This window comes from Lepisma saccharinum, chromosome 2 (assembly GCF_977018435.1).
Source record: "Lepisma saccharinum chromosome 2, izLepSacc3.1, whole genome shotgun sequence".
Lineage (NCBI taxonomy): Eukaryota > Metazoa > Arthropoda > Insecta > Zygentoma > Lepismatidae > Lepisma > Lepisma saccharinum.
The window spans coordinates 31,924,051-31,945,306 of NC_139230.1; the positions used below are offsets into that span (position 1 = coordinate 31,924,051).

The window sequence follows — 21,256 nt, forward strand, 5'->3', positions numbered from 1 at the left end:
TTTTCACAGTACCTCTAAAGATACTTTCTCATTTTCATAGGAGAGAACTCATCTGAATTCAAGCAGATGGCTGCAGTATAGTACAGTCATATTTTTTAAGCTAAATAAACTGAATCAGTACATTGATTGTTCATGCTAGTTGAAATGCATGTGAATAATGAAAGTTTAGCTAACTGGAAGTAGGTGGGCACAACACTGAATTTCTTTAGTTTCAAATCTAGAAAATGTCTAGTAACTCTAGTGGTAACTGACAAGACACCAATGTATTTGTGTGGGGGATTTGAGTATTTATTTATTTAATAGAAGATTGCAAATACAGCGTTAACCATTTTACATTGCAACGAATTAACAGAACATAAAAAATAAAAAAAAAGGATATAATTACATTAAAACTTTCAACACATAGCAGCTGTATATGGAGTTAGAAGTTTATGCTTTCATAAAATTTCATTGTTCGTAGAATGTTAAAACTGGATGCAGAGTTCTGAAACAGATTACTAGTAGATGCATAAGCAGATGACAGAAAAATTTATTCAAAATATATTTATTGTAGTATTGTTCTGTTTTGTTTCAGGTAAGTTCCCCATAGGGCAAGAAATGGAATACCCCATCAAAAACGATGACCGAACTGCCAAGGACCGCTTCACTAGTGAGGAGAAACGTGCTCTGGATAGAATTCATAATGACAACTACAATGAACTTAGGCTAGCTGCTGAAGCTCATAGACAGGTGAGTGCACTTGAAGATACCATATACTACACTGACTGATACTACACAGTCGAGTCACATTATTATGACCACCAGTAATATACAGAGAAACCACCATGCAGAACACGAACAGCAGCTAGACGGTCTGGGAGTGACTCCAGAAGTTTGTCACAGGCTGGAGCCATGCTGCCTGCAGTGCATTCTACAGCTACATGAGGGTGCATGGCAGAGGATCCATAGAGCAACACAGATGATAGATGATCCCAACATAGATGATCCCACAGTTGCTCTATTTAGTTCAAGTCCGAGGAATTAGGGGGCCAGGGAAGTACTTGGAAGTCTTGGTCATGCTCTTCAAACCACTGTCACATATTTCTGTGTCGCATGTCGCATTGACTTGCTGGAAGATCCCATCCACCCCAGGGAAGACAATCAGCATGTATGGGTGTACATGATCTGCAGGGATGAATTGGTAATCAAATTGGTTAGAGTGCTGTCCACATGGATCAATTGTCCCAGAGAATGCCACAAAACATTCCCCAGACCATAATGCTGCTGCCACCAGCTTGTGGTCTTCCAACAGTGGTTGCAGTGTGTTTGTTCTCTGCTGTTTCTTGCTTGACGTGCCAACGCCCATCAGTTTGATGAAGCAGAAAACACGACTCATCAGAGAAGGCAACATTTCTCCAATCGGCATTCTGATACAAAATCAAATTCAAGACTTTACTGGTTCTGCACCTTCATCAGCATACGTGCAGTGACCAGCCGTTTGCTTCGGAACCCCATACACTGCAGGGTTAGCTGAATTGTTGTTTTAGATACATGTCTGGTAACCCCCTGGGTCATTTTGACTGTGAGCTGCTCCACTGTAGCATATCAGTCAGTAATGCATCTTTGTAGCTCATGTTCGCCTCTTCCATAAATAGCATGTGGTGTTCTGCAGTTTCCACATCAGTTACATGGAATGGTGCCATTTCTCCATTTATGATAGACAACCATCACTTATTGCAACTCTGATAAATCGCCCCATTAACCCACGAGAGCAAGGAGTGATATGTGTACAGATGCCCTATTGCACACCTTATATACCCACCATGCCAGCTCATGACACATGACATAGGGTAAACCAACATAATATCAGATACATATTAATATTATATCTTAAATAAAATACATCTCATGATAGAAGCAACGTATTGTTTATTTTACTGGAAGTATGCAAATGCTCAAATATAACATGGATCACAAAAGTATGATTAGTACAAAAGAGAGCTGGACCCTGTTGCCAAGTGGTTAGCACATCGTGCTGCAATGCCAAGGGTCCTGGGTTTGAATCCTGCTCGGGCTTGGTTGTTTGTGAATGTCCATTCATCAATTTCATCATTTCTTCACTCATCCCCATCTTTGCAAATTAGCCAAGAGGCACAAAATGCAAAGTAAAATAAACTAAACCAAATCAAAATCAAAAGTACAAAAGAGAATTGAATGACTTGCTATGCTTTACAGAAATCACATACATATGTCTTCCAGTTGTCACTATCAGCACATAATTCATGTGCCCACTGAAGGCAACAGGTGCAACAAATCCAATCTTCACCCCTGCTGTCGTGCTTGTAAGCCAAGCCACAGTAGATGCAGTCACAATCATCGGCACTGTCATCATCATCAGTAGAAACTAGTTTCAAACTAGTGTCAGAATATCTCACACTCGTAGTCCATAAAACTGTCTATCCCGTTCTTCACAATACTTCACCAACTCATTTTCTAGGTCTGTGCCGAGAGTTGGCTTCCATCCTAAAGGAACTGCTACAAGGTCCACAGACTTTTATGTTGGATGATTAACACAATTTTCAAGTGTCGAACACGGTACATTGAATGTTTTTGAAGCCCTCAGGAAACCCATTTCAGGATTTTTAACAGCTTCCACTGCCTTCAGCATCGACTCCTTGCTCCATTGCTTCCTCTTCGACATCTGTAACAGAACCCTGAAGAACCCATTGTGAAACCTGCATAATATAGGATATTTGATATTTGCCAGGCCTCACTATCCGATATTAGGCCGAACACTGCCTCATGGGAAACATAATGTTAATATCAAACAAAGACATTTACCGGAACAAGACTAGCATATCAACATACTCTATTATTCTATCTTTCTATGAAATATAAGTAAGCTTTAGTTTCTCCTTACCTTCAATGTGAAAACCTATGATGATGAAATGCTTCCAAAAACTCAGAAACTGAAAATTTCTGTTTTCGTCGATCGTGCATATGCAACGTGCTCAACAGGGTTCCCACTCACAATGAAGTATTGGCGGCAATCAACGAACGTAGTTCAGTGGATTGTTGCAGATGGCAGCACTCACGAGCCGAGAAATGATGGTATCTGATATTGGGCAGGTATCTGATTTTATGTCAGTTCACCTTATGTTGTGGGCTATGCGATGCCACCGTCAAATGTAGGAGATGGTCATAAAAATGTGACTCGACCATGTATGTGTGTGCTACTGATTTGGTAGTTCTAGAAAGACTCCAAATGAGTAACATTTATTCTTATCCATCCCTTAGGGAACTTTCAGACAGAAGTGACAAACTACATTCTTACATAAAAAAAAAACATCACCACCAAGGTGTCTGGTGTCTACCAGTCTGGAAATCCTAGAAAAGATAAAGAATTTATTATTATTATTATTTTTCGGAAAAATTCCTCTTTTTCTGGAAAAGCCAACATTTTTAAAGTAGGTTTTTGAACAAAGAAAGAAAGAAGGACAAATAAGGAATTAAAAAATTGTTGTTGACAAACCAGACTTCAGTTTGATACAGTAAAAAGTTTTTATAATTTTCAACTAATTTATGTGCAAATGTACTACAATAGGTGCCCATTGCAATTTGTCACTTTTTGCAAATTTTTGGTGTGTGTTTGTTAGATAGTATTAGTAAGGGGTGGATTTATATGCACTAAAAAGGCCAAAATATGCACTATACATTTTTAAAAGGTTTCCTAAGATTTGTGTAATACAATCTTCATATACTTTACTACTGCACCAACATCCTCCCACTGCCACATAAATCTAAGATTTGAAGTAATTTGTACTTATGGGCAGGGGCGGTGCCAGAAAGGCATGAAGGGGTGCTGGCACACCCCTTAATTTTCTTCCTCACCTTCTTCAGCAGCCCCTTTTCAAAACCTATGTCCAACTGATAACACAATCTCTTACAATGTCATATTATATCAAGTCATCATATTGAGTGTCAAATGCTAGGTTTGTGTACAACATGCAAGCATTGATCCTATACTCTGAATGGCTGCATTTACTTTTCTGTACTAGTGGCAGTCTATGAATATTAGTGACAGTTGTCTTTCTTTTGTCACATTGTTGTAAAGTATTGTATATTCAAGTGATCTTTTTGTGGTTTTGGATACTTTCTATAGCTAGGGATCTTGGATTTTTCAGTGTTATTTTTATTTTTTTAAAAAGCTGTGTAATTTTTCTTATTTTTCGGTGCAATTCACATTTATGTTTAAGTATGCTTTATAAACATAATCTTTATTTATGCATTGACCTATTTGCATCGGTATGGATTTACTGTCAAATATAGCTACCCAAAATTATACCTTCATTCTGCTTTTAATGTAATATTTTTAATTGTTCGCCATAGTTTTATAAACTGAAAACAGCTTTTTAGGAAGTTATTTTCCATTATTTCTCATGCAAATACCGACATTATGGCTCCTGTGTTATGCTAATGCTCCACGAACATCGCACCACTTTCCTTTGTAATGCAGAACTTTTCTCGCATGACAAATACCAATGTTACGGTTCCCGTATGTTGGTAAGTGCACACTCTATCTCCGCCAAAATCACATCACTACACTCAGTAAAGCAAAATGTTTCTCGCACGACAAATACTGAACCCCATTCCGTATGACTGCAGGTACACACTCTATCTCCTCGAAAGTCGTGCCACTTCCCTTCCTAATGTAAAACCTCATCATCACAAGTAGCCAAATAACAAAAATCAAATAATGTCAAATCTTCAGTTTCATTGGCATATTATCATAGATGCCTACTAAAAGTTGATTGGTTTCTGATGTAGTGCCTAAAAGTTGTTTGTGTAATTTCATGCTTTCCTTATTTTGAACATCACAGCCGCTAAATTTCATACCACACCCCCTCAGCACCCCTAGATGATTAATCCTTGTGCTGCTGAAGCTTATAGGCCAACATTAGCAGCATAGTTGTCTACTATAATTGCTCAACATGATGGAAGACTATTGGAAGATAAATATCTTAAAGTTGATTAAGTAAATTTGAAGGCTGATCCAATATCGATACATAGGTACTTATTACATGCTTACTATACTTCACAGATAAAAAAAAGGTTCTTTATGGTCCGGAACCCATTAATGCTTGCCGGGGTCCTGGGTTCAATACCCGGTGGAGGCACATAGTGGTTTGGATCCCTCTTTAAACTGTAGATCCAATCCCGATTAGCCTAACTGTACATAAAGTGGACTTAAAACATCAACTCAATCAATCAATCAATTTTCTCTTGGACCAAAATTGAATTTATTTAAAATTCCTGGTCCTTGAACAACCCTGGTTATAGGTTAATCTTGGGCCAAAGAACAAAAAAGTGTAAAAGGCGAACTTGAAATAAATCATTACATTACATTAAATTATTTCCAACATATGCAAAAAAATATACACATTAAGCTCAAATATGCATTAACACCTTGAATATTCATTTATATGCACTATAAAACTTTGCCAGTGTGTTTCTAATCAAGTCAAATGAATGAAACTGTTGAAAGCATATGAAATTTCCCCAAGGGGGGGAAAAACACAAATATGCAGTAATCCGCCCCTAGTTATTAGGAACAATACTTATGTTACTAATTTTACTATAATTATGTATTATTTATACAATAATTTGTTTTCTCTGTAAAAGTTATTATTTGTTAATCATTAGTCAATGCAAGTATCACATAAAATATCTTTGATACTTGCTTCCCTCTCCATATCCAACAGTGAATTATTGTTGAGTTTTCTTTCTAGTTATTATCTTTACATGTGAAGTAAATATTCCAGCACTTAGTTAAGTGGGCTTCTAAATGTGTGTGTTTGGCAAAAAATATTGTGATTTTCTTCCAAACATGATCATGATTTTACAATATTGTAGACACCCTGAACACACATGTATGACCAATAAGACTAAGGCAACGTTACACATGAGAAAATGGCTCAGTCTGAGCACCATGCAAGTGACTAGTACTGTGTGCAGCTTGTCATGTCATTTGGTACAAGAAGTGGCATTTATTTATGTAGGTTTGTTTACAAGTGTCATTTCAGTCTAAAATGTTCACTGAGAATCCATGAGGTTGTTACAATGCAGAAGTGCCCATGAATGTACATACATACAGAAATGTAATGCTAATATTATTTATTCCAGACCAGGCAGCATATCAAACGCTGGGTAAAACCAGGGAAGACTATGATTGAAATCTGCGAGGCGATGGAAGGAGTGGCACGCAAGCTGGTAAAGGAAAATGGTCTGAAGGCAGGGTTGGCATTCCCAATGGGTTGCTCGCTAAACAACTGTGCCGCTCACTACACACCAAATGCTGGAGATCCGACCATCCTGCAGTATGACGATGTGTGCAAAATTGACTTTGGTACTCACATAAATGGTAAGATTGCCTCTATAAAAAGCTGAATGCCTTACAGAGAGAATAACTTGTTCTCTTCTGGCTTCAGGCCACCAAGGTCATGGATACCAGGTTCGAATCCCAGCCTGGGCATGTCTCTTCATCAATTTTATAACATGATCACTCATCCTCCTCATTGCAATAGGTCAAAGTGGCTGAACACCGATGTAAAATAACGAACATACAAATACAGTTTATCTGTGGTGTAGTTTTTAATGTAAACAAAGGCAAGGTAAACAAAGAATATTTTTCAAAATATAATGATTCTTTCATCTAGTTTTAACAGTTAACTTACACAAGCAGTAATGTTACAAACGTTTTAAAGTTGTAGTCATTGTTATGAAATGTCAAGAGAAGTGAAAATTCATGTTGAGGGGAGCTGAATTGTTATTGCTCATAAAAAATGTTTATTGTGGCTTTCACATCATCAACAATTTATTTCATATGCTTGCTATAGTATGTAGTTTCTATGTACCAAGTTCATGCATTTTTTTCTCTCTGCAGGGCATATAATAGATTCGGCCTTTACACTAGCATTTAATCCGAAGTATGATAGATTGATAGAAGCTGTGAGAGATGCAACAAACACTGGGATTAAGGTATTATCAACAATATTTGATCATTGATATTTGTGAGCTTTCATGTTGGCAGTGATAATGTTGTCTGTCCCAGGTTCAATCCCTTGTCGAGGCACATTGCACAGTGCTCCAAATCGCTCTTTAAATTGTAGGCCAGTCCTGATAAGCTCATAAGCATATAGTTGACTTAGAAGATGTTAGCAAGTAGACAAGTAGATTTTTAATCTTTCATCTGTGGTAAATCCCGAATAATGTATCTTTCAATTCCTTGCTGTCCTCTTAGTTACTGTTATTGTGTATTCCTTTACTGTGTGTTTAATTTAATAGCAATGATTAATCATTAATGTTGATCGGTACTTTCTGGAGTCTTGACATTTTCAAAATTTGCAAAAATGCGATGTGGCACTTTTGGAGTCTGAATATCCTGGAAATAATGCAAAATGAAAATTCTATTGTTTTAATATTGTGGAGAGAAGTGTACTAGCTGATTCAATGATCATGTCATGTGAAATTATGAATATTTTAAAGCAGTGGTACAGATCCATTGGAATGCTGATATATTAAGGTTTTAAGTCCACTTTATACACAGGAAGGCTAATTGAGACTGGGCCTGCGGTTTAAAGTGATATCCAAACCACAATGTGCATATACTAGGTGTTTACATATTAAAATTAATAATAATTCTGAACTGCTTTAAACTGTTGCCGTTTTCAGGTAGTGGCATCTGTATCAGTGGAAATCTGTATGAATAACGGTGTTGGTATTGGTATCTGTTAAAAGTGATATTACCTAAGCCCTAATCCATTCACACTGTAATTTTCAGTTTTCATGTTTTTGAAAAGTGTGATGTGCATTTCTCGAACATGTTCTGCCACAAAATGTGAAATTCAAAATAAACCCTTTAATATGAAATTCAGGATTTATTTACCACCGCAACATGGTCTTGAAGTCTGAATTATCCTGACAGTTATGCAAATCACGGAAAATTGATTAATTCTGCTGTAAATATTTGAGATGCAAGAATGGACTCCTTTACACAGGAATAAACTAATTAATCTGATAAATACATAATATTCTAATAGAAGGTAAATGTTCTTTTGTGTGTAATAAGTGTAGTTTGTAAATCAAAATTACAGTTTTATTCACCATTCTAACACTGATATGCTATTTTTTACACTACTTTTGACACTGAAATGTGTGCAGTTCTTGTACCAAAATCTTGATTTTTTTATTCACTATAAGTATGTGATTCTAGTGATGACTATTTTCATTACCAGCTGTGGAGTTGTTAATACAGTTTTTCTATGATTTAGGAAGCTGGAATCGATGTGTTGCTGTGTGACATTGGTGCTGCAATCCAGGAGGTCATGGAGTCATATGAGGTTGAAATTGATGGCAAGACTTACACTGTAAAATGCATCCGCAACTTAAAAGGACATTCCATATCTCCATATCGTAAGTTTACAATGATGTGGGCTGTAATTTCTTATACAAACACGTACACCCAAATTTTTGATCGTGAGTGTTAACTTCTCAGTCAGCCTCTATGGAAGAGTGGTCACCATAATTACCCATTCTGGAGGTCCCAGGTTTGAACCCTGGTCTGACAAAATGCAAGTTTATCAAATCATCTATATCATTAGTTCATTACACAGGGCCACATGGGTTCTGTTGCTTTTATAATTTTGGGTGTTTTACATGTATTTGAACTTGCTGATGCTGAAACTGGCATTAGTTTTCTCACATCAGGCAAGATTTTTTTACAATTCACGATTTATATATGTGGGTTGTGGTATGCACATTTCAGTGCAATTGAAGGGTTTGTCGCTAGATGTCAGTCGTACGTTTCAAAATTATTCAACAAGTAATAAAGACTAATAAGCAAATACAGAGAAGTTTTGTTTTATTTAAATTAATTAATATGTTTCTTGCCTAAATGCTGAAATAATACTATGTAAAACATTGATATATCATTTGAAATTAATTTTATATGTAATTGTCAAAAGTCCTAATTTCCTTCCATGATAGGTTGATCTACATTAACATTTGGTTGTTCAGTGTGGTACATTACTGTAGTGTGGCCATGGCATCTCGTGGTTGTCTGAATAGCCTAGATGTGTTTTGCTACATCTGCGATGAATTTGTTCCCTGGGTACAGAGACAGGAAATTACAGATTTTGTAAGAAGAGCATAATACGCATACTTTAAAATGAAACTAGGAGATCAAGATAAATCGTGGACCCCACACAAGGTATGTAGATCATGTGTGGAATCTTTACGAAACTGGAGCACGGGAAAGTGGCCATCTATGCCATTTGCAATACCCATGGTGTGGAGGGAGCCTCAGGATCACAGCAATGATTGTTACTTCTGTTCCTGTGAAATTGAAGGTCAAGATATTGGAAACTAGAAGAGGATAGTGTATCCCAATATTCCCTCTGCAATGAGACCTGTGTTGCACGGTCCAGACTTGCCTGTACCGACACCTCCATTAAGTGTTGAGTGTGTAAGTGATCCTGGTTCACTAAGTGATTCAGTAGAAGGAAGTGAAATGGAAGATGACATTTATGACCCCCCTCGCGGATCTCGTGACCCTATACCGTTCACTCAAAGTGAACTCAATCATTTAGTTAGAGACCTAAATTTATCTAAAGAATCAGCTGAGCTTCTTGGTTCAAGACTTAATGGAAAGAACTTGCAGGCTTGTGGAACAACATTTTCCTGGTACAGACACCGAGAAAAAGAGTTTGTGCCTTATTTCTCGAAACAAGATTCTCACGTGTTTTGTTGTGATGTGTCCGGTTTGCTGACTAAGTTAAATTTTCCTTGTCTTTCAAATGATTGGAGGCTATTCATTGACTCGAATAAAACAAGTTTAAAATTTGTTCTGTTACATAATGGAAATAAGTTCCCCTCAGTTCCTATTGCCCATTCTGTGTCACTAAAAGAAACCTACAGCAATATGCAACTTGTTCTTAATAAAATTAAATTTGAGAACCATGGTTGGTTGTTGTGTGGTGATCTTAAAGTTTTGAGCATTTTACTTGGACTACAATGTGGATATACGAAAATGCCATGTTACATCTGTGAGCGGGATAGTAGGGCACGAAATTACCACTGGGAAAGAAAAGAATGGCCAATACGGAAAATGTTGAACCCGGATTCAAAGAACATCGTACAATAACATTTAGTCAGTCCTGAGAAAGTTGTACTTCCCCCTCTTCATATCAAATTAGGTCTGATTTAACAATTTGTGAAGGCACTTAACAAGGAAGGACAATGTTTCCAGTTCATATGCAACAAATTTCCATCCCTGTCATACGGCAAAGTGAAAGAAGGTGTTTTTGTTGGTACAGACATTAGGAAATTAATGAATGATAAAGACTTCTAGGAAACAATGACTGTAGCTAAAAGAGATGCTTGGATAGCATTTAAAAGTGTAGTGTTGAACTTCTTGGGGAACCACAAAAGTCGTGATTACAGAGAAGTTGTTGAGAATATGTTACTTAAATTTCAAGAGCTGGGTTGTAACATGAATCTCAAATTACATTTTTTGTATTCACACCTTGATAACTTTCCACAAAATCTCTGTGAATTAAGTGAGGAACAAGGCAAACGGTTCCATCAGGACATGAAGGATATGGAGAAAAGGTATCAAGGACATTGGAGTGTTAGCATGATGGCTGACTACTGTTGGGCAGTGTACAGAGAAACGCCAGAAGAAAATCACAAGGAAGTTAGGAAAGCTTACAGAAGAAAGCGTGCTAAACAGAACTGAAAAATATGTACTGTGTAATGATTTTCTTGTGTGTATATTATATACTGCTATATGTCGTTTTCTATATTATATGGATCCTTTGTGACTGTCTATATTCATTTTAAAATAAACATGTTGATGCATTTAGTGTGATAAGCTACTTATTCTGATTGAAGAGAAGAAAAATTATAATAAAACAGTATGCAATATTGGACAAAGCCCAAATTTTGAAATTTGATTTGTAAGAAAACCTTGCGTGATAGAGAAAAATGAATTTCATATCGTGATCAGCATGGCACAAATAATAAAGTTCACCTTTTAAACAAAAAAAACAACATTAAATTGAATTTAATTTGCGGCCCTGTGTTATTAATTCTCATTGTCATAGTTAACTCAAGAAGTAAGAAAAATAACATAAAATAATGTTTGAGAAGTCAGGAAGTTCAAAATATATTTCTATTCTTATTTCATTACTTTGACCAATAACACTGACAGTATTTTACATGACATTTTAGCTAACAATTTTTGTTCTTGGGTATTTTAGGACTTCATTCAGAGAAAATAGTGCCAATTGTGAAAGGAGGTGAAGCTATTCCAATGGAAGAGAATGAAATATATGCCATTGAAACTTTTGGATCAACTGGAAGAGGCCAAGTACACGTCGATATGGAAGTATCACATTTCATGAAGAAGTTTGATGTTGGCTATGTTCCCCTCAGGTATGTTCTCTATTTGTATGCTTTCTGTTGCATAGTAGGCAAGAACACACACAATTTTTTTTAACTAACAGCATAAACAAATAAATAAGTTGTACTTTTTTGCATCTTATTTCCCTCAAAAATTGAGATGGCAGTGACATTCCATCGAAGAGTAGTCTTTGATTTGCAACCATAGGGCAGATGCTACAACTGAATTTACCCTCTACGATTTTTAGGAGTATACATTTTTGTATTATTATTTCAAAGAAGTATTTAATTATTTTTAACATGAATTTGCATGATTATATATTGTTTTCTTTCACTTTACTTTTTTGTGATGGCCATACTGACCTGCTGAATTAGTTTATAACTTTCATATTTGAAACAAATATGAATAATATGCACTTCCGTTGAGGTGACTGTCATTCAGCACAAAGGTAAAACCAACTTCAGCTTCCTCAGGCAATTAGTTCTCCTGCTGTGTGTATATATATATATATATATATATATATATATATATATATAATATATATATATATATATATATATATATATATATATATGTATCAAGTCACAATGGATTTGAATGTTGAAATTACACTCAAGAGTCATCATGTCTCTAGTTTAAAAAGCAATATGTAATTAAATACTTCACATGAACCATTGGCCTTGCGAACAGAAAACTGAAAATTCATCCTAGATTGTAAATAAAATTAAATGCTTGTACCATGGGCAGTAAATGTCACAGTCAAAGCTTTACAATCATCAGTGACACTTATAAGTTTTAATTCAAAATGTATTCTAAAATACAAAAATATTTGTACTTACGTTTCGTGAGTATCTGGTTTTTCAATTAACAAAGTTTCGAGAACAACTGTTCCCTTCTTCAGGCTCTTAAGGTACATAAACTATCCAATATACACCATAGCCACATCAATTCTTTTCAACCAAAATTCTAGGAACAAGGATACAGATTTGGAATTAATATAGGAAAAATTGGAATTCATACTAAAACCCTTTAAAACTTCCAAGGCCTTCATTCTCATTAAAAACACGGTATAAAACCATCTGAGGCTAAAAGAACCCTTCCCACTTAAAAATATAAAATTATAAAATGTGACCTCCTATTTTACTCCCTCCTACTGGATGTAGGATGCCTCCTCAACGAATGCAGGAAGTTGTCAGAGCGCCACTTTCTCCTCGCTTACTTCCCCTACATTTCCACTACCCGATTACATCATATCGAACTCGAAGTCGTGTTTTTTGAGCCTCGCATAATATGTCTGGGGTGATACGGAAACCTATCTTCTTATACTCCCGCTTTTCCCACTTTTTAAACATCCCTATCCACATTTCATTGACATTTCCTTCATCCCTGTTTAATTTATTTTCCCTACCTTTGCAAATATAGGAAGCCTCATATATATTCCTCCTAATTTGTTTACTTTCTTCCTGAATTGCCTCCCGTTTTCTAATTTCATGTCCTTCCTCAATGATATGCTCCGAGAGCCCTATCCTAGGAACTCCCTCCCTTATATCTTTGTCGTGCTCTCCCCACCTTATGTCCATACTTCTCCCTGTTTGGCCGATGTATTCTTTATTACATTCACATTTTATACCATAAACCCCCTTCTTCCCCCTCTTTTTCTCCCTCTTTTCCATCTTTCTTGTATCCTGTAAAGTGTTTTTCCAAAGTCCTCGGAGCTTTCATTCCACATTTTATTCCATATCCTCTTACTAGTTTCTCTACTTTCTCAGATATCCCTTGGAAATATGGGATTCCTATATACCTAAAATTCCCTTCTTCCCCCTTCTCTCTCTCTCCTCCCTTCATGTCACTCTTCTTACCATTGCTGTCCAACTCTTTTTTGCATATTTTTCTTGCCCTATTTAGGTTCCTTCTTAAATCTAACTCTTTATACCCACTTCTTCTCCCCACTCTCCTTATCCATTCCACCTCATTTTTCAATTCTCCCTTGTTGTTGCACAACCTTATTGCTCGAACAAAGAAGTTTAGGAACACGTTATTCTTGGTTCGTTTGGTGTGGGCAGATTCATTGTTGATGTACAATTCCCCCGATAGAGCTTTATGAAAGACCCCAGTTATTATTTTCTTCTCTTCTCTATATTTGAAAATAAGATCCTTAGGAAAATCTTTGGACCTAAAAGGGATGAGGAGATAGGTGAGTGGAGAAGGTTACATAATTTAGAACTACATAATTTGTATTCATGTCCAGATATTATTAGAATAATTAAATCAAGAAGACTTAGGTGGGCAGGCCATGTGGCACGAATGGGAGTGGAAAGAGGAGTGTACAGGATTCTTGTTGGGAAACCTGATGGTAAGAGACCTGTAGGAAGGCCAAGACGAAGATGGAGGGACAACGTTGAGATGGACCTAAGGGAAATCGGTAGGGATGGAAAAGAGTATATAGAACTTGCTCAAGATAGGGAAAGATGGAAGGCCTGTGTTGCTGCAGCCATGAACCTTCAGGTTTAAGAAGGCTAGAGAGTTAGTTAGTTAGTTAGCTTCTCTATATATCGAAAGATCCAAAAAGCCTATCTTATTATCCTTCATCTCTTCCTTGGTGAATTTAATCCTCACTTCCTGCTCTCCCAAAATTGTAAACAATTTCTCCAACCCCTCTTCCTTCCCGATGACCAGGATATTGTCAACATACCTTCGATAAAATTTAATCTCACTTTCCAGTTGCCTTAGTGCCGCCTGCTCAATATGCTAGATATTATTCCGGAAACTGGATTTTGCATGGCTAATTCCTCTTTTTGAATGATAATCTTTCTCGATTACAGCAAAAATAATTATAGCCAGTGCACAAATTGAACCACCTTACGTATTCCCAAACTGTGACGACGTCAATTCCTTTACCCATCAACCACCTTTGCTTTGTCTCTAGGCACACTTGGATATAGGTTGACGACATCAAAGCTCATAATCTTATCTGTGCTAGTAATCTCAATTGCCATTTCATCTTTCACGTCCCTTGAATTCTTGACACTAAACTGCATATTTTCCTCAACCTCCTTGATTTTCTTGACAAGAGTATTAGCTAATTTATATCCTGGGTGTATGTTCATTGGAATAATGGGTCTTAACGGAACCCCCTCTTTATGGTTGTTTTGGTATCCCAAAAGCTGTTGGGATATCTCCTTTCCTACACTCCTCAATTAACCTTTTTTTTTTTTCTCTGCCCGTGCCAATGTGATGCTTGTTTCTATTCCCTTTCTTATTTCCCTCCTTATTTTATTTATTCGATTCTGCCCTACAACCTTAAAGTCCTTGCTGGAAAAACATTCCTCCATTTTCTTTTTGTATTCTTCCTTATCTATTACGACCAACCTGTTTTCTTTATCCAAACGTATTATATAAATATCATTGTCTCTAACCCATTTTTTTTATGTTGTTCAAGCCCGACCCTGTGGCCGAGTGGTTAGCACATCGTGCTGCGATGCCAAGGGTCCCGGGTTCGAATCCCGGTCGGGCTTGGTTGTTTGTGAATGTCCATTCATCAATTTCATCATTTCATCACTCATCCCCATCTTCGCAAATTAGCCAAGAGGCACAAAACGCGAAGTAAAATAAACTAAATCAATCAATCAATCAATTATGTTGTTCAACTTCTTTTTGTTATTTCTAAGCTTCTTATCCTCCGCCCTGTTTCCTCCTTCTCTAACATTCTCCTTTCTGATCTTTTGTTCAATAATATCATGCATCTTTTGTTTGACTTCCCTCTTATCATCTCTATCATCCATCATTGCTACTATTCCTTCTGCTGCTATAATAATATAATATAATAACCAAACCTGTATCCTTGTTCCTGGAAGTTTGGGAGAAAAGAATTGATGTGGCTACGGTGTATTTTGGATAGCCTACGTAACTTAAGAACCTGAAGAAGGGAACAGTTGTTCTCGAAACATCGTTCATTGGAAAACTAAATACTCATGAAACGTAAGTACAAAATGTTTTTGTATTTTAGAATACATTTTGAATTGAAATCCGTGAGTAATTCACACAACAACTAATTATGGATTTATAAGTTTTAGATGTGATTGTTTAATTTTGGATGTCAAGTAGGTAATGGAGAGATTTTCTATTTAGAGGTTGAATGGCTAAAAAGTCTGCATTGTTCTTGTGTTAAGTAATTACTTAAATGTATGCACAACCACAGTTGATAATATTCAGTATATAATACAGATTTTTTATTTTTAATAGTCTTTCTACAGCCAGTGTTTCGAGTCCGTCATCAGGGTTATCCAGTGAAGCCATATTAAAGAGGTGAAATAATTAAATATGGAAATTAAAATGGATAAAAAGATAAAAGTAAATTTCCTAACGAAGTTAAAGTGACATTATTGTTTTAGCAATTTTTAAATTATGTTGATAACTTTTTTACCTTTTTAATGTGACATCACTGGATAATCCTGATGAGGGACCCGATATGTTTGCTGTAGAAAGACTTCTATAAGCCACATCAAAGTAAGAAATCTGTATTTTACATTGAATGTTTTCGTGTTAGTTGATGACATAGTTTTTCAATGTTTCTATAAATTATTTACATACTTAGTAAGTTGTATAAGAAACTATACTCAAATGTTTAGTGTAAAATGTTAATAGAAAATACACTGAAAGTCGTGATCCTTGTTTGATTACTCTCAGGCCTTGACCAATTCAGATGAAACCACACATGTGGAAGGTACAGCCATCTGCTGTGCACTGCATGAACCACATCCTGGCACATGCATACTTTCGCTGTCAGTACTGTCGCTAGGAGAAAAATGGCATCCATAGACAGTTTGTTTTGTCAACTTGCTGTCATGGAGTTTCTTGTTAGTGAAAACTTGGTAGCTGCAGAAATTCATCAGCATTTACAGAACATTTATGGAGATGTGGGTGTTACAGATTAGAGATTGTAACACAGACATCGTTATGGCAGACCAAAAATAGCTTCCACGCACAACAGAGACCAGATTGACGAGCTTATCCAAAGTGGTAGGAGGATAACTGTACGAGAAATTGCACATTATCTGAACATTGGACAGCGTGCCATAAAGACTCTTGGTTATCATAAGATTTGTTTAATATGGGTGCTAAGGTGAAGGATGATGTTTGCCCGTGACAATGTGACCCGTGACAATGTGATGAAACTGACTTCTACAAGAGTGACATTTTCCAGCTGCCGTTACGGTGGCGTAAATGTGTTGACTGATCTGGCTGTTATCTTGAAAAGTAACAACAAGGTTCTAATTATGTACTACCATATGTAGAATAAAAATAGTCTGGGCTGGGTTACCTTCCCAGAGGCAGAGCTGCAAGCCACCAGGCATGTCCCCAGGTTGTGGATAGGGGAACAGCCAGCAGATATGTTGGCTAGCTGGAAACAGTCACGGACAAGCAGCAGCAGGATTGGAGGAGGCAGTGAGATGTGGAGTGGCAACTTCATCTTTGTAAATACTGCAAGAAAATCCTGTGATGTGGCGAGGAGAGCCGCCACTAAATAAGCTCAGCTACTGCTGCCTTGTAGTAAGGGGAGGGATCCCCAAAGGCTAAAGAAAGGAAAACCCTAACAGTAAACCAAAAGGCAGGAGGAACTCAGTAGGCGTAGAGAAGCCAATCTTCCTAAGGGAAATAACCCTAAAAAAATTTCCAGGTCCTCCAGCTATAGGGGTTGGGCATGAGGTCAGCACCCTAGCACCATAAAAATACTATCTGCTAAAAATTCTAACAAGGAAAAGCTGGACAGATTCATGTATTCCCCGAAAAGCATGTGAAAAGGACTAAGAATATGTTACACATAGGAACTTGGAATGTAATGACACTCCTGAAGCTAGGAAAGATACAAGAATTGTCTGAACAAATAAAGAAAATACAAATTGATATAGTTGCTTTGCAAGAAACTACATGGAGTGGAAATAGTATAACAAATAAAAGGGACTACGCAATATTTTATAGTGGCGCAAAAGATAAAAGAGGACAGGCTGGTACAGGTTTTATTGTACAAAAAATTATCCAAAACTGAATAATTGGATTTGTACCTTACAACGAAAGATTATGTAAACTGAGAATTCAGGGCAAGTATAATAATATAACCCTAATCAACACATATGCACCAACTGAAGATAAAGAAGAAGAAATAAAAGAAAACTTCTACGAAAATATTCAAATTATGGAAGACAATGTTCCAAAAAGTTATGTAATGATTAGAACCCGGAAGTTCAGGCATTTATTTTCATTAAAATAGGCAGGCAAAAAGGCATTTATTATGTGGAAAATAGGCAATGAAAATGAAAAAAAGGCAAAATAAACCGAAAGAAGGCAGATTTGGAAGTCACTTATTTTTTTAAAAAATTTCTGGCAAAATGTTAAAATCTACATTGGAAAGAGCATTTCCATTTTCTCCGTCTTGATTGCACATAACTACAAGGTGTTTTTTTAAGTTCTCAACATTCATTGATAGTCGTCTGTCAGAGAGAATGTTTTTCATAATAGAAAATGATCTTTCTACTTCGGCAGAAGTTATTGGAGCATACATAAAATAAGCTAATGTAGCTGGACTCATTTCAGCAACAGCATTTTCAGCTTTTAGAATATCACAAATTGTTTTCAATTGTTTCAAGTCCTCATTTGCACTCACTACCCATTTTAGTGTTGCCCACAAGACGAGACCTTGGCCTGTCTTGTCTTGTGGAAATGCTGTGAAATGCTGTCTCATCTCAAAAATATTTGTTTGTCTCGGGACACATGATCAATCTCGTCTCGTCTCAAATTTTTAAAAGCCTGTCCCGTCTCGTCCCGTGGGCAACACTAACCCGTTTGCACTTTTCTGCAACAGCTGACCCCTTTTCTCTTGGCATGTCCATCATCTGCTGCATAGATTCCTCGAAGATTTTCATGGATGTCTCTGGCAATGCACCATAATGTGCAAAAATAAACGACAGTTCATTCTTCAGTTCTGAATAGCACAGGAGTTTTTTTTTTCCACTTCACGAATTGAAGCCGCTTCATTTTCTGGAAGAGCATCGATCACCTCACTGATATTTTCAAGGTTGTTAGCATAATATATAGCTGCTGATATCCAGGTTCCCCATCTCGTCAAGACTGGTTGCGGAGGTAAACTAACCTCAGGCCCAACTTCCTGAAATTTTCGGGTTCGAGATGGAGACTTCAGAAATATTTTCTTTGTGTTTGAAATCAACCTGTCCACTTCTGGATGCAACACTCTTCGCCGATTCTGTGCACTGCGTGGGCTACACATGTGATATGAAGCACGTTCAGGAAGAGAGTTATCAATGCTATGGCAGCCTTCTTCATATAGGGAGCTGCATCACCAATAAAAAGAAACACGTCATCATGATGTACACCATGTGGCCAGAGCAGAAGTAGGGAATTTGAGAATAACCGAGCTATTGACAAACCATTGGCTCTCCCTAGTTGTTCTGATGTGAGAAGAAATGACGAGGATTCTCCGTATGTTGGTTCCATAGTTCCTATGATGATGTTGGCTATGTAGAGTCCCATACCGTCAGTACTTTCGTCTATTGAAATCCAGTTCTTCTTTTCACCAACTTCAGCACGAATTCTTTTCAGAACTTCTTCGTAGCAGACGCTTAAATATGTTTTCCGCAGCATAGATTTCGACGGCACCATTTCTGTAGTGTATTACTCCAGGAATTTCCTCAGTGACTTGTTTTCCACTTTCCGGAAAGGTGTTCCTGCTTCCATGAAACTTTGACAATTCAAGAGAAAACTGAGACTGCCTGTTGGATGAAGTGCCCACTGTTGAAATTAGGGATATCTTCTTCTGTCCGAACATTTTAGCAGCTGCAGATTTATGTTTTGCTGTTGACACATGCTGATATATAAAATATTTTTTCTCATGGTTGGTTGTTTCTTCACATATCTTGCAGAGAAGAATAGTACCATCTGTCGAAAATGTGCTTTCACCAAATTCACGCACGAAACCATGTAACTTACCACTTAATGGCAGACTAAATTTCGGCATGATGACAACTACACGATCCTTTCCCTCCAAAGTGCAGAACCAAACTACAGATAGAGAACTTGATTTTGGAATTCATGCAAATGTCCTTGGGCATTAGTGCTGTCTGTTTCTTGTCAATAACCTCCTGACATGGATGCTGGACATGATGACGTAATTGTGCAGGTGTTCTGCAACAGGTTTTGAGCAGTCAATCATGCACAAGGAAATGTTAACGGAAAATCAATATCCTAAATCAGCATGGAATACTTTTTTCTCACACTTTTCTCCTTCAGCAATGTTGAAACATGTGTGAGTTCAATATTAATTAAATAAGGTGAAAATTATTCACTTAATCAACGGAAGATAAAATAAATGCCAACAACGTTTTTTGGGGAGAAAAATTATTTATATACATATTTTTTTTAAAAAAAATGGTCAAATTTCATTGAAAAAGGCAAAAAAAGGCATTATAATTGAAAATAGGCAGTGGGGTCCCAAATAGGCAAAATAGGAAAAATGAAAAAGCTTCAAAAACATTCGAAACAACATAAAAACCGTATATCCGGAAAAATTTTATCAATATATGCAGTAGATAAAAAGAGGCATTTTGCCAAACTTCCGGGCTCTAGTAATGATTATATTAGGTGACTTTAATGCATAACTGGGAAAAGAACAAATATATAGTAAAATATCAGGTAGGCACACATTGCATGATGTAACAAGTAACAATGGAGAAATTTTGTCTGAATTTGCAGCTGCAAATAACCTGATGGTTATGAGCACCCAATTCCAGCATAAACGAATACATAAAGGAACGTGGATATCACCTGACCAGAGGACTATTAATCAAATAGACCATGTGTTGATTAACATCAGCAAAAAGGATCTGATAAATGATGTAAGATCTTTAAGAGGCCAAAATGTTGTCTCTGACCATATATTGGTGCGAGTAATCCTAAAACATACAATGTATAAGATAAAATCCTTGCAATTTAGCAAATGGGATAAATCAAACCTGCAAAACCTGAAAAAAATGAAGGAATGTCGAGCAGTATTACATGAAAAATTGAATAATCTCCAGGAAAGTAAAGATGTTAATGAAGAATGGGGTAACATAAAAACTGCGATGAATGAAGCAGCTAAAGAAGTTATACAAAAAGAAAGAAAAATCCCAACAAATGTATGGTGGGATGAAGATTGCAGAAGGATTATTCAAGGAAAGAACAAAACAAGAAAGAGATCAATGCAAATAAAGACCAGGGCCAGCCAAGAAATATATAATATAAAAAGGAAGGAAGCTAACAAAATGTGTATAGATAAGAAAAATAAATGTTTGAATGATAAAATAATACAAATTGAAATGAATTATAACAAAAATGAAACAAGATTTTTTTTCAAATAGATACAATTCTTTAAACAACAGCAAACAGTATCGCCAATGATGTGTAAAGATACAGAAGGTAATGCCATGTCAGAAAAATCACTAGTCCTAAATAGATGGAAAGAATAATTTAGAAAGATTCTTAATAATAATGTAACAACAAGTATGCAGACACCAATAGAACAGAATGACAGTAATCAACAAGATCTACACCCTCCATCGTGGAATGAAATAAGCCGCATAATACAAAATCTAAAAACAAATAAAGCTGCAGGATCAGACAACATCCCTCCAGAATTAATCAAAAATGGAGGGAGAACATTGAAACTGAAGTTGCACAAGCTGATATTAAGTGTATGAAATGGCAAAGTTACGAACTCAATGGAATGAAGGTATAGTGTGCCCAATTTTCAAAAAAAGGGAGATA

The 21,256-nt window shown here is 36.5% G+C and overlaps 1 protein-coding gene across 1 annotated transcript in view; it reads left to right on the forward strand.

Moving 5' to 3' along the window:
- LOC145984394 (methionine aminopeptidase 2-like) overlaps nucleotides 1-21,256 on the forward strand; it is a 41,193-nt gene that overhangs the window by 12,606 nt on the left and 7,331 nt on the right. Inside the window, exons 3-7 of the mRNA XM_083118055.1 lie at nucleotides 575-729; nucleotides 6,163-6,400; nucleotides 6,923-7,017; nucleotides 8,310-8,451; nucleotides 11,298-11,472. Of these exons, the coding sequence (XP_082974181.1) occupies nucleotides 575-729; nucleotides 6,163-6,400; nucleotides 6,923-7,017; nucleotides 8,310-8,451; nucleotides 11,298-11,472 (805 nt within the window). The remainder of the gene's footprint in view (nucleotides 1-574; nucleotides 730-6,162; nucleotides 6,401-6,922; nucleotides 7,018-8,309; nucleotides 8,452-11,297; nucleotides 11,473-21,256) is intronic.